Here is a 15,156-nt window from a genome sequence, read left to right as displayed (position 1 = left end):
TAATTTCTCTCTTTCAATAGTTGGAATATGTGATCTCACTCCCTCCTACCTTGTAGTTTCTGCTTTAAAAACCAATGATAATCAAAGGATTTTCCTTTATAGGTTACCATTTTGTTTTTCTTGGCTGCTTTGAGAATTCTTTGTCATTAATTTTTGACAGTTTTAATGTAATGTGTCTTAGAGAAGGCCTTTTTGGGTTGAGAAAATTAGATGTTCTGTTTGCTTCTTGGATTTGAGGATCCAGTTCTTTCCATTGGTTTTGGAAGTTCTCACCAACTATTTGTTTGAATAGGCTCTCTGTTCTCTTTTCCCTCTCTTTTCCTTTTAGTATTCCCATTATGTTTATATTGCTCTTTCTGATGGTGTCAGATAGTTCCTGTAGAATTCTTTCATTATTTTTTTAACTCTAAAGTCTCTCTCTATTCCCATCTGCATCATTTCCAGATTTCTGTCTTTGATATCATTATTTCTTCCCTCTATCTGGTCCATTGTACCTCCTAAACTTACTATTTTATTATTCATCTCTTTTATTGAGGTTTTCAGCTCCAGAATTTCTATTTGGTTCTTTTTTAAAGTTTCAGTTTCTTTAGTAAAGTATTCCTGTTGTTCCCTGTTTTCATTTCTGAGTTCATTAAACAGCTTATCTGAGTTTTCTTGCAGCTTGTTGAGTTTTTTCAGAACTGCAATCTTGGGGCTCACTGCTAGCTCTGGAAGTGTGTGTGTGGAGGTAAGCTCTGGAAGGGTGGGAAGGGGATGCATCCAGCCTCCATAACTCAGCTTTCTGTCTGGCAATTGTAGTTGCTAGAAAACAGCTGTCATGCCTCTGCATTTGGTCTCTACCCTTATCTCTGTCCTGATCACTGGATTCCACTGCCACAGTATATGCTGATTACTCAGGTAGGAATGCTGCAGGCTACAGAAAGTGTGCTCTTCAGTCTGATTCCTCCTGTTTCCCTGAGTCCCACAGGGAACTTTGGGCTGCCTCTGCGGCATTGGTGTCTGATCCATTCCCTTTCCTCCTTCCTAGCTTGGCTGATTTGCCACCTTCAGGTTCTCTGCTGCATAGATTCCTCAGATATGTTTGTGTCTTAGGCTGGAAATTTTCTTTTGAACTGTAGCTGTTCGATTTGTTGTAATTTTGAGGGGAATGAGCAAAGGGACCACTCACGTCACCATGTTTCTGAGGTCCCATAATTTTTTGTTTGTTTGTTTTTAGCTTCTTTAATTTTTTTTCTTAGATTTTTGATAGTCTCATATTATATGTCTTGGAGAAGACCTTTTGCATTTAGGTATATGGTGATCTCTTAGGTTTGATAACTTAGTTGTCTGAGTCTCACCCCAGGTTTGGAAAGTTCTCAGCTATTATTTTTTAAAATGAACTCTCTTCCCTCTTTTTTTCTCTCTTCTCCTTCTGAAACTCCATTTACTCTACTATTTATAAGTTTTATGTATTCCTATAAATCGCATTGGCTTTCTTTACTTTTATTCATTCATTTCTCTTGGTCTTTTTTTTCTCTTCTGTTTGGGTTATTTCAAAGTTTCTATTCTCTAGCTCACTGATTCTATCCTTCTACTGTAGATGCTCACTACTGCATTTTCCATTTAATTCATTGAATTCTTACGGTCCAAAAATTCGTTTGGAACTATTTAATGATTTCTCATTTTGCTTATATGTTGTTTTCCTGATTTCATTGAGTTATATTTCTGTGTTTTTGTATATCTCATTGAATTTCATTTAAAAAGCATTTTGAAATCCTTATCAGATAGATTGCAAAACTCCAAGCTTTTGATTCAATTATCAGAGGATTATTATTCTTTTGGTGATAATGCTTTTCCCTAATTTTTCATGTTCCTTGGAGTTTCACATTGCTGATTTTACATTTGAAGTAGCAGACACCTCCTCAAATCTTTTCTCGTTGCATTCAAGGGTAATATATTGTTCATTGGTTCTGTTGTTTCTGCGGTTATCTATGATCTTGCATAATATCTTAGCCCCACTTTACTTGCTCCTTATTGTGGCAAAAGCCTTATGATTTGAGGTCCTCTCTAGCTCTTACATCTCCATGATGGGCCATTGGAAACTTCTCTCTCTCTCTTTTTTTTTTCCAGAAAGTGTTGCTATAGTTCAAGTTTTTCAGAAAAAAAAATGGTTTCTCCCTTGCCTATAGATTCTGCTCTGATTTTTCTGAGCATATTTCATTTGCTGGATTTTACTCTCACAGATATGCTCAAGAGTGTGTACACAGAGCCAGCTGAAGAATGGGAAAATATGTGGATTTAGCACTTGACCTTTGGAAGTGCATGTAGCCCTGGTGGGGAAATAATCAGGTGAAGTTCTTCCAGAAGTTGATGAGTGAGCTTCCTGCTGAAGTCCTGAGCCTAGTCAGCAGGGATCGTGACCTTTTAATCACTTTGACATTTTTATCTGTCCCTTTCCTAATCTCCTCCCTCCCTTCAATTTCTGCCTCAGTATTTTGGGTGCTGCTAGAGAGAAATGTATTTCTCAGCAGCATCCTACACAGCTAGAGTAGCTGGGCACTTACTCACTATAATCTCTTTGCTCTGTGAGAGAGGTTACTGCATCTATTTTAGCCCTAAGCTATGCTGCCTTGGGGGAAGTTTAACATCGACAATTTTTCTTCTATTATCTCCAATACATCCAAATTTATTTATTTATTTTTTATGCTTTAATGGAATCTCCTGTCTTTACTGCTTAACTTCAAAATATCTTTTTCATCTCTTGGTGTATGCTCAAGACAGCACTCTCCAGTTTCTCTCTGACTACATAAAAGAGGGATTGGGGCATGTTTTCTGGCTTTGGCTAGTACCACAGTTTCTAAAAAGGTGTGTCTGCCTATTACCAGATGCATAGTTGGGAAAGACTCCTTCTGGTTCCTTGGAATATGGTGCTGGGTTCCACAACTCCCACAGAGGCACTTTTGTTTGTAGATAGATAAGATTTTTAGTTGTTAAAAAGGTGGGGTGTATTTCTTACCATAACACTGAGACTCACTTTTTGAAATTAAATTTATTGGGGTGACATTGGTTAATAAAACCATATAGGTTTCAAGCATATAATTCAATAATATATCATATGTATATCACTGTGTCCACCACCCAAAGTTAAATTTCCTTTCATTACTATATATTTGACCCATTTTACCTTTATCTACATCTTCCCCATCCCCTTTCCCTCTGGTGACCACTAAATTGTTATCTGTGTGTATGAGTTTTTGTTTTTTGTTCGTATGCTGCTGTCAGTATTATATCCTACATGTATAAGTGAAATCATATGTTTCTGAATGTATTCTGTAGTGTATATTTCTCTAGGTTTTAAAGAATGCACAGAATTGTGAATCCATCATTTCAGTTGTGATATAGAATAGTTCTATTGCATTAAAAAATTCTCTTGTACTTTATCTTTTCCTGTGCTTCTACCACACTGTATTATTTCAACTTTATAATAAGACTGTATATGAAGAATATATCTCCTTGGTTTTCTTCAGTATGTCTTGAACACTCTTGGTCTTTTGCATTTGTATATATACATATATATGTGTGTGCGCGCGTGCGCGTGTGTGTGTGTGTATAAATTTTGTTTTTTTATTGGGATTGCATTGAATTGATAGATCATTTTGCTATTTCTATAAACAATGTAAAGCATGGGCCTTTTATTGGTTCATAATTGCTATTGTTGTAAGGACATGTTATGCACATTTTTGATGATGACAACAAATTACTGAGTACATAGAGTAACTATTTATTAAATGGTAAATATACAGACTTCAGATGTTATTAATGTTATGCTAACTGTTTAATTATTTTTCAGCTTCCAACCAATAGTTGACTACATAGATGCTCAATTTGAGTCCTATCTTCAAGAAGAATTAAAAATTAAACGCTCCTTTGTCGACTACCATGATTCTCGTATCCATGTGTGCCTTTACTTCATTTCACCTACAGGACATTCTCTGAAGTCCCTGGATCTATTAACTATGAAGAACATTGACAATAAGGTGTGTTTGGTAAATCTATCAACATATCAAGATTTGATAATTATTTAGAGATAATACATATTTCAGGTATACATATACAAGAACTTATTTTTTAATATGTGAATATATTTTTTCTGTTAATTTTTAAAACAAATGTATTAGTTTCTTGAGATGATCATTATGAAGTTCCACAGACTTAGTGGTTTAAATGACAGAAATTAATTTTATCACAGTTCTCAAGACTAGAAATCCAAGATCAAGGTGTTATCAAATTTTGTTTCTTCTGAAACCTTTCTCATTGGGTGGCAGATGGCTACCTTCTCACTGTATTCTCACACAGGCTTTCCTTTGTGCACACATCTAATATGTCTTTGTGTGTCCAAGTTTCCACTTCTTATAAAGACACCAAGATAAGATTATAAAGATACCAATATATAGACATCAGATAAGATTAGGACCCTTCCTAATTGCCTTATTTTAACTTAATTACCACATTAAAAATGTATTTCCAAATGCAGTCACATTCTGAGATATTGGAGATTAGGGCTTCAAAATATGCATGGGGAGGTGGTGTGTGTGTGTGTATGTGTGTGTGTGTGTAATAGCATTTGAAAAATTTAATCTTAGCTTGCTTTCTGGAGAAATTTAATTTAAAAAATGCATTAAGATGATGAGATGCAGATAAAAATTATTAAACTAAAAATTTAGTTTTTTTGTGATTAAATGATAATTCAGATCATGGTCATTTGCCTGTATTTTTGAAATTGAATTTAAAGTACTATAAAATAACCTTGTTTATCTGGTGCCATGGATATTGTGAAACATGAAGCTTCATGATTCTGACTACTGATCTTATTAGAGAGGATGCAAAATGCAACATATATATTTTTCCAACAGAGGGCCAATATACATATGGAAGAAAATTATGTCATGAGATTCTTCCCTGCACTCAGCCCTGATAAAACATGTTGTTTTTGATTTTATTTAATTGAGGAGAGAAAAGTTCTAAAATTGTTTTGTTTTGTCAAAGAAAGCCTGACTTATGTGTTGTTCAAACTGGAAATTTTGTGGTTAATCTCATATACCACCGAGGAAAGAAGTTAGATTTCTAGTTAAAATTGAAGGCTACTTTAATTTCTCAATTTGTATTATATTCAATAATCAGGAACACACAGTTGTATCTTTAGTTTTAAGGGTATTGGTAATCATTAAACAATTTCCAGATATAGGAAATTGCTAATTTTGGCAAGTATCAGAACCTAAAGAGATTGGCAAGGATTCATACATGTCTGTTGTCTTCTGTTCCAGGTTGTTCAGCTATTTCTTCAGTGAGTGTCTTTTGTTCCTCAAATCTGAACACCTGAGGAATGATTAACATGGAAAGTTTTTATTTTTTATGTGTTAATGATTTACTATCATGGGAGGGTATCTTTTCCCAGCTTTCTCACCAATACAACCCCAAAAATTTATGTTAGACTTGGATGTATCTTAGTAGCTGTCTGCTTTCTACTGTGGAAGCTATTATTTAAAATTATACAATTACTCACAACTTTAAGCATCTATGTTACAATATTAAAGCCTTAGATTTGAACAAGGATTTTTTAAATGTACTTTGTGACAGTAATAAAACATTTTAGAATTTTGCGTATTATTATTTTCTACAGAATTTAATTGTTAAGATGTAAATGCATGGAGAACAAAATGATTATATTTTAGAACTAGAAAGAAAATATAAATAATTTCACCCTCAAATATGCTATATGTAAATAATTCCATTTTACAAATTACAAATTAACATATTTTGAGCAAGCTGCTATACACACACATACATACATTCAGCTTTTAGAGTATGGTAACAAAAAGTCTATTGTTTCTAGGTGGTCTTTGGAAAACAAACAAATGTCTCTGCAAAGACATATAGGTAGAGCAATGATATGTTGAAATGTTGATTAAGATGGGTTTATGGAGACGATGATACAAATGAATGAAGGAAAAATTGTTTTATAATTTTGATAAAAGCCTTCTTCTGCCTTTATAAGCACTCAATTAAATAATAAATAAAATAAATTGATAAAGAATTAAATAGATTTCATCATCCTACTGCTTATGTTTACTAATTCCTGATGTGTTAAAAGTGTAAGAAAGTTTGAGAAATGAACAAAAATTAAGACTTCTAAACCTGAGCTATGATAAATTTATTTTCAAAAGTACTGAGTATTTTGGAAAACAATTTTGTGAGGATGACACAATAGTCAGTGATTAGTCACAAATATTTGTTGTGAGAGAGTGTGAGATTTCAAGTATAAAAATTCTAAGATTAACAACTAATCCTCGACGGTAAGATTTTTTTCTTCTTAATAGGTGAATATTATACCACTGATTGCCAAAGCAGATACAATTTCTAAAAATGATTTACAGAAATTTAAGTGTAAGATAATGAATGAATTGGTTACTCATGGCATCCAGATATACCAGTTTCCAACAGATGATGAAACTACCACTCAAGTGAACTCCTCAATGAATGTAAGCTTCTAACTATTGAGTATCAATTCTGTTTTATATGTGGGAATCAATATAATCTCTAAATAATATTAGTAATATATTGTCACTTGTTTCTGACAAAAAAAACTATAAATTAGGTGTTTTTTCCCAAAAACTACTGTGAAAAAAATGTTTCATTTTCTTATTTTAAAAAATATTCACTGATAATTAATTCTATTTTTAACATTTATTGAGATATAGTTGACATGCTTATGGTTCACCTATTAAAGTATACAATTCAATAATTTTTAGTTTATTCACAGATGTGCACAACCACCACCACGATCAATTTTAGAACATTTTTATCATCTCAAAAATAAATCCTATACCATTAGCTCTCTCCCTCCCTCTACTACCTGTGAGCCCTCCTTTCCATCAACTCTAATCAATTTCTTTCATTGTAGATTTCTTGGTTCTGGACATATTATATGAATTGAATTATACAATATTTTGTCTTTTCATATGCTCATTGTCTATTAGTATATCTTCCCAGGAGATACATTTACTTAGATCTTTTACCCATTTCTAAATTGTGCTTTTGTCTTTTTGTTATTGAGTTCTTTATATATTCTGGATAAAAATTTCTTATACAATATAGGATTTGCAAATATTTTCTTTCAATTTGTTAGTCATGTTTTAACTTTTTTTGGTGTCCATTGAAACACAAAAGATTTGAATTTTTATGAAGTCTAATTTATCTTTTTTTTTTTTTGCTCATGTTTTTGGTGTCATATCTAAGAATATTTTGCCAAATCCAAGGTAATAAAGATTTACTTATGTCTTGTTCTAAAAGTTTTAAAATTTATAGCAAAATAAACATAATATAAAATTCACCATCTTAAACATTTTAACGTGTACAGTTGAGTGGCATTATAGATTTACATTGTGCTACCATGATCTACATCTATCCACAGAACTCTTCATCTTGCAAAAGAAACTTTGTATCTAGGATTCCTGGTTGGCAAAGTTCTATTTCTTGGACACTTCGATGCATTATCTCATGGCTTACTGGTCTCCACATTTCTGTTGAGAAGTCAAATAACAATCTTATTGGGATTTCCTAGTAATTAATGAGTTTTTTCTGTTGTAGAGAATTTACATATTTACAATGATGTGTCCATTGGTGAATCGCCTTGCATTTATCTTGGTTGAGTTTCTTAGGTGCATTGGTTATTGTTTTTCAATAAATCTGCAAATTCTCCATAACCATTTCTTTGAGTATTTCTTCTGTTCTTTCGTCTCTCTTTGGTATTCCCATTACATGCATGTTGGTGCACTTAATGGTACCCTACATTTGTCTGAGTCTCAACCTCACATTTCTGAGTCTTTCTTCAATTTTCTCTTGTTTTTTTTTTCTTTCCTTGCATAATCTCTATCTTCATATTCATTTATTCTTTCCTCTGCCAGTTCAAATCAATTTTGGAGACACAGTCCCAATTTTCTTATTATTAGTCATTGTACTTTTCAGACAAGATTCTGTACGTTCAGAGTGGGATGGCTGTAGACAGCCATTGTACTTTTCAGACACAGAATTCCAATTTGATCTTATTAATAATTTCTATTTCTTTATTAATATTTTATGTTATATGCAATATTATCATCATATTTTCCTTTACTTCTTTTTATCCCTAGGTATAGTGTATTCACGTGTTCATTGAATTTATTTGTCTTTTTTTTTGACTGAAAAATAACTCTTATTGTTTCAGGTCTTATATTTAGGTCCTTAATCTATTTCAAGTTAATTTTGGTGTGTGGTAATAGACAACAGTCTAGTTTCATTCTTTTGTAGGTGGCCTTCCAGTATTCCCAGCACCATTTATCGAAGAGGCTTTACTTTCTCCACTGCATGTTTTTGGCTTTTTTTTGTTGAAAATTATTTGCCCTTATAAATATATGTTTACTTCTGGAAACTCAATTCTATTCCACTGGTCCTTGTGTCTGTTTTGCTGCCAATATCATGCCGTTTTGATTACTGTTGCTTTGTGGTATAATTTGAAGTCAGGAAGAGTGATGCCTCCAGCCTCGTTCTTTTTTCTCAGGATGACTTTGGCAATTTGGGATCTTTTGTATTTCCATACAAATCTGATGATTTTTTATTCTATTTCTTTTTTTAAAAAGCCAATGGGATATTGATGGGGATTGCATTAAATCCGTACAATGATTTAGGTAACATGATAATTTTAACTGTGTCTATTCTTCCAATCCTAGAACACAGAATATCTTTCTATTTCTTTGTATCTTTTTTGATTTCTTTAAATAGGGTCTTGTAGTTTTCATTATATAGTTTCTTCACATGTTTAGTTAAATTTATTCCTAAGTATTTTATTTTTTTTTTGTTGCAATTAGGAAAGGAATTATTTTCCCCCCTTCTTTTTCTGACACTCCATTATTAGAGCATAGGAACACTATGGATTTTTCAACATTGATTTTATATCCAGAGACTTTACTGTATTTGTTTATTGTTTCTAGTAGTGTTCTTGTGGAGTCTTTAGGGTTTTCTATTTAGAGAATCATGTCATTCACAAATGGTGACAGTTTGACTTCTTCCTTTCCTATTTGGATGCCTTTTATATCTTTCTCTTGTCTTATTGCACTCACTAGGACCTCCAGTGTTATACTGAATAAGAATTGTGATAGTGGACAGCCTCACCTTGTTCCTGACCTTAAAGGGAATGTTATTAGTTTTTAACTGTTAAATATAGTGTTGGCTGAGAGTTTGTCAAAGATGGCCTTTAGTATGTTAAGTACTTTCCTTCTATACTGATTTTGTTACGTGTTTGATCACGAATAAATGCTTTTCTTGTCTAAGGCATTTTCTGTATCTATTGATATGATCATATGATTCTTGTTTTTTACTTTATTTATGTGATGTATCATATTAATAAATTTGCATATGTTGAACCATCCTTATGCCCCTGGGATGAAGCCCACTTGATCGTGGTGTATAATCTTTTTAATATGTTGCTGTTTTTGTTTCGCTAGTATCTTAAGATTCTTGCTGTGTTCATGACAGAGATATATAATACCTTTATTTTCTTGTGGATATTTAATCATGCTCTCTACCCTCAGTTTCAGTCCCTGTAAGTGTTAGCAACAGTCTCAGCAGCATTTGTTCATATTCCCATGGGGCTCCGTGGTGTTTGATTTTGGAGCATATGGGGGTAGGGGACATCTGCACTGGGGTTTGGGGACAACAGCTCAGCCTCAGTTTTGCAACTGGGGCCAGTAAAAATCAACTGTTATGTCTCTGCCTTCTGCTTCCTTGCTTTCTGCCCAGATGATTGAGCCCTGCCACTGGCTGCATGGAACTCATAACTGTCCCAGGCTTGGCTAATCAGGAAACTCTTCACTCCTTCTCCCCTCCCCCTCCCCCTACAGGGATTTCCCTGTGCTATGAGAGTCAGCTTCTTTATTTCTTCCAGTCCACTGCCCGACACCCAGGGTTTGACCTGTGGTAGCTCTTATGTGCATATCCCATGCTCAGATGTGCTGGTGTGTAGTTTGGGTGTTCTTTTCTCAAGTTTTAGATATTCAGCTTAGTGTTGTTTCAAGGGGAGAGATCTGGGGTTGTCTCTCCACCATGTTTCCTTTTCAAGTCTGATTTTATTTTTACGTGTTAGATAATTTTATGTTCTTCACATATAGTATTTGTGTTTTCGCATTTTGTTTATTTCATTTAGTGCAATGTTTTCCAATCATGTTTTTCCTCATGGGAAATTTCCCTTTTTATAAAAGAGTTAGCAATATTAAATTGCATGTACATATCACATTTTAAAATCTACTCATCCATATGAACACTTAAGTTGTTCTTCCATCTTGACTATTTTGAGTAATGCAGCAATGAACATAAAAGTGCAGATATGTCTTTGCACCAGAAATCAATTGTTTTGGATACCCAGAAGAGAGACTACTGGATCAAATGAAAATTTTATTTATTTTTAGTTTTTTGAAAAACTTGCATACTATCATCCTGATTTACATTCCAACCAACAAAGCACAAAATTTATTTTTCTCCATATCCTTAACGTCAATTTCTGTTTTTTTCATAATAATTACCTTAAGATATGTCAGTTGCTATATCACTAGGGTTTTGATTTGCATTTTCTTGATGATTTGTAATGTTGAACACCTTTTCATGTACCTGTTAGCCATTTGTATGTAATTCATGAAGAAATATTTATTCAAATCCTTTGCCCATTTTACATTGGTTATTTGTCTTCTTGCTATTGAAGTGTAGGAGTTTCTTATATGTTTTGGATATTTATTCTTTATCAGATATGTTGTTTGCCTATATTTACTACCAATTGTCTTTTCATTTGTTAAGTATTTCCTTTGTTAAATAAAAGCTTTTTAGTTTGATTTAGTCCCACTATTTTTGCTTTGGTTACCTATGTTTTTCGTGTCATATCCAAGAAATAATCAGCCAGTCAAATGTCTAAAATTTTTTCTTTTTGTTTTTATCTAAAAGTTTTATTGTTACAGCTTTTAAATTTGATTTTAATACATTTAAAGTCGCTCATTGTAAATGGTATGATATAAAGATCCAAAATCATTCTTTCGTATATGGATATCCAACTTTCCCAGCAACATTTATTGAAGAGAGTGTCTTTTCCCCATTGTGTATTCCTGACTTTCTGTCAAAGATTAGATGGCTGTATTTGTGTGAGTTTATTTTTGGGTTCTCTATTCTTACCATTATTCGTTATTTCTTTTCTTATCCCAATGCCATACTGTTTTGAATTTTTTATCTTTGTAACATGGTTTGAATTTCAAGAATGTGATACTTCCAAGTTTTGTTTTTTGTAATATTTCTTTGGGCGTTCAATTATTGAGTTTTGTAATTCCTAATGAATTTTAAGATTGTTTTTTTTCAATTTCTGTGAAAAATTCCATTGAGATTTAATAGAGTTTGCATTAAATCTGTAGAAAACTTCGGAAAGTATGAATATTTTATTATGTTAATTTTTTCGATCCATGAACATGGGATGTTCTATTGATTTTTGCCTTTTAATTTTTTTCTCAGTATTTTATAGTTTCACTGTAAAAATCTTTCATCTCCTTAATTAAATTTATTCCTAATAATTTATTTTTTAAGAATTAAAATGTACAGAAAAGTTGCAAATACAATCAACAGAACTTTTATATCCTTGAAACCAGTTTCCTCAATATAACATTTAATTGCATTGGTTTTATGGCAAACATCCTCTCTTTTCTTAACCAAATATCTGGACACCCCATGACCAAGTCAAGTTGGCACATAAAATTAACCATCATGCCATTTTATCTAAAATAGCAGCCCATTATTTTTCTTTATATAATTTTTCACTTTCTGACCTTAGATTATATATCTGTTAGTTATGTATATATTGTCTATCATTCCCATTGAAAATGTGTACTCAGTGAGGGCAAGTTAGTTATTTCTTTTCTCGGATACCTTTGTATTCCTAGTGCCTAGAAAAGTGCCTGAAACATAGTTAGTGCTCATTAAATATTTGTTGAATTAAAAAAATAATTGAAGGGTGGCTCCATGGTGTAGTGGTTAGCAAGTCTGCTTTACACACAGAAAGATCTGGGTTCATGCCTCAGATGGAGCCACAGACCATACCCAGGGGACGCCAGGCCCTGGGTGCAGCACCACGAGTGTGTGAGAGGAGACACCCCATCTTCAGAGATCCAGTTCTTAAGGAGAGATGTAAACATCCATAGGTCAGGAGTGGAAGTGATGGAGGGGATTAAAGAAGGGGAAAATAAATGAACTAATGGAGTAATGATTTTAGTTTATTAATGACATTATGGTCAATCATGACAACATGGATGAATCTTTAGATATGCTAAGCAAAAGTCAAAAATAAAAGTTGAGAATCATATTATTTCACTCTTATGTAGGGTATAAAACTTAAAGCAACAAAAGAACAAGACAAACAAACAGTATCATGGACACAGATAACAGTTTAGTGGTTATCAGAGGGAAGGAGTAGTGAGGACATAGATAAGGGTAAAGGGAGTCAAATATATGTTGATGAAAGAAAGTTTGATTTTGAAAGGTGAACACACAATGCAATATACATATAATGTATTATTGAGTTGTACATTTGAAATTTATATAATTTTGTTAATCAATGTCACTCCAGTAAATTTAATTGAAAAAATTCAAAAAATTTAAATAAAAAATAAAAAAGAATTAAAAACAAACTTTTTAAAAACTTAAGAGAATTACCCAAAGCAATATATAGATTTAGTGTAATATTCATAAAATACCAATGGCATTTTTCTAAAGAAATAGAACAAAAAAACATCAGATTTACATGGAATCACAAAAGACCCCAAATAGCCCAAGGAATCCTGATAAAAAAGAACAAGGTCAGAGGGATCACTCTGCCTGACTTCTACTTATACTACAAAGTGACAAAAATCAAAACAGCATGATATTGGTAGAAAAACAGACACATGAATCAATGAAGCAAGATTGAGAATCCAGAAATAAACCCACATATATGTTGACAAATAATTTTTGACAAAGGAGCCAAAAATATACGATAGAGGAAAGAAAGCCTTTTCAATAAATGGTGCTGGAAAAATAGGAAAGCTACATGCAAAAGAATGAAAGTAGATTGCTATTTGTCAACACACACCAAAATTGACTCAAAAAACAGATGATTTATTATTGAATTGTACACTTGGAACCTATATAATTTTAATCACCAATGTTTCTCTGATAAATTTAATAATAAAATAACTGAAGAAAAAGGAACATGTCTATGAGGCCAGCATTTTTTTTTTTATAATACAGCAGGCTAAAACACTTCAAGGAAAGAAAAACACACATCAACAAACAAAAAAATAAAAAAAAATTTTTTGTAAATAGAATTACTTTCTTAATTACCTTTTCAGACAGGTTTTTGTGAGTGCATAGAAATGCAACTAAATTTTTTATGTCAATTTAGAATCCTGCTACTTTACAGCATTTGCTTATTCTAAAAAATATTTTGTGGAATCTTTAAGGTTTTCTATGTATAATATGTCATTTTTAAACAGAGATAATTTTACTTCTTCCTTTCTGATTTGAAAGATTTTCTTTCTTGCCTAATTGTTCTAAGACTTCTAGTGATATGTTAAATAGGATAAATAAAAGTGGGCATCTTTGCCTTGTTTTGGATATTAGAGGGAAAGCTTTTATCTTTTCACCCTTGAGGATGATAGTCTTAGAGTTTTCATAAATGATCTTTATTACATTTAAGTAGTTTTCTTCTATCTCTAATTTATTGAGGGTTTTATATAAAAGAACATTGAATTGTGCCAAGCTTTTTCTGCATTTATCAGGGTGATCAGCCATGTGATTTTTACTTTTTATTCTGTTAATGTGGTGTATCACATTGATTGATTTGTGTATACTGAACCATTCTTGCATCCCAAGGATAAATACTACTTGATCATGTACTGTTGCATTTGGTTTGCCAGTATTTTGTTTGGTTGAATTCATCCAAACAAAATCTCCTTTTTAATTATATATATATATATATATATATATTTCTTTAATCTCCTTTTTAATTATCGGTCTGCTCAGATTTTCTATTACTTCTTGATTTATTCTGGGTAAGTTGTATGTTTCTAGGAATTTTTATTTCTTTTAGGTTGTCCAATTTGTTAAAGTATAATGTTCATAATAATCCCTTATGACACTTTTAATGTCTGTGGGATCTCTTGTAATGTCTCCTCTTAAATTTCTGATTTTACTTATTTGAATTTTCTCTCTTTTAAAAAAAATAAAGCAAAAGATTTATTGATTTTGATTATCTTGTCCAAAAGTCAACTCTGTTTTTAAACTTATTTTTCTAATCACTAATTTATTTCTGCTGCAATCATTTTTATTTCCTTCCTTCTCCTAATTTTAGTTTTAGTTTGGGCTCTTTCCCTCTAGCTCCTTGAAATATAAAGTTAGCTTATTTATTTGAGGTTTCTCTCATTTTTTAAAATGTAGTTTATTGCTATAAATTCTCTGTGAGTACTATTTTTGTTGCATCCATATGTTTTGATATGCTGAGATCTTTTTCCTTTTGTCTTGAGATATATTCTAATTGCCTCTTTAATTTTTTTCTTTAACCCAATAATTGTTAAAGAATGTTTTTTAATTTTGAAGTATTTGTAAAATTTCCCATTTCTATTAATATTTCTAGTTTTATTCCATTCAGATAAGAGAAGATACTCGAAATGATTTCAATATTCTTAAATTTGTTAAGACCTGTTTTGTGACCTAATATGATTTATGTTAGAGAATATTTGATTTACACTTGAGAAGAATGAATGATCTGATGTGATTTGGAATATTTTGTATATATCTTTTAGGTTCATTTGCTCTATAGTATTGTCTGTTCAGTTCTGCTGTTTCCCTATTGATTTCATGTTTAAGTCATTTGAAAAGTGGAATAGTGAAGATTCTCACTATTATTAAATTTCTATCTATTTCTCCCTTCAGACCGGTCAGTGATTGCCTTTTATACTTAGGAACTTTGATGTTGGTAATAAATATATTTATAATTATTATGTATTTCTATGGATTTGACACTTCATTATTATATAATTACTTTCTTTATCTCTTGTAACAGTTTTTGACTTTACTTTT

General features: G+C 31.9%; 1 protein-coding gene across 1 annotated transcript in view; it reads left to right on the top strand.

The window, feature by feature from the left end:
• SEPTIN14 (septin 14) overlaps positions 1-15,156 on the top strand; it is a 99,672-nt gene that overhangs the window by 49,280 nt on the left and 35,236 nt on the right. The window contains exons 5-6 of the mRNA XM_016138509.2: positions 3,830-4,016; positions 6,357-6,518. Coding sequence (XP_015993995.2) covers positions 3,830-4,016; positions 6,357-6,518 — 349 coding nt within the window. The remainder of the gene's footprint in view (positions 1-3,829; positions 4,017-6,356; positions 6,519-15,156) is intronic.

Source organism: Rousettus aegyptiacus, unplaced genomic scaffold (assembly GCF_014176215.1).
Source record: "Rousettus aegyptiacus isolate mRouAeg1 unplaced genomic scaffold, mRouAeg1.p scaffold_m13_p_8, whole genome shotgun sequence".
In the NCBI taxonomy this organism is placed as follows: Eukaryota; Metazoa; Chordata; class Mammalia; order Chiroptera; family Pteropodidae; genus Rousettus; species Rousettus aegyptiacus.
Note: the sequence above shows the minus strand (reverse complement) of the source record. Positions and strands in the feature narration are given on the sequence as shown.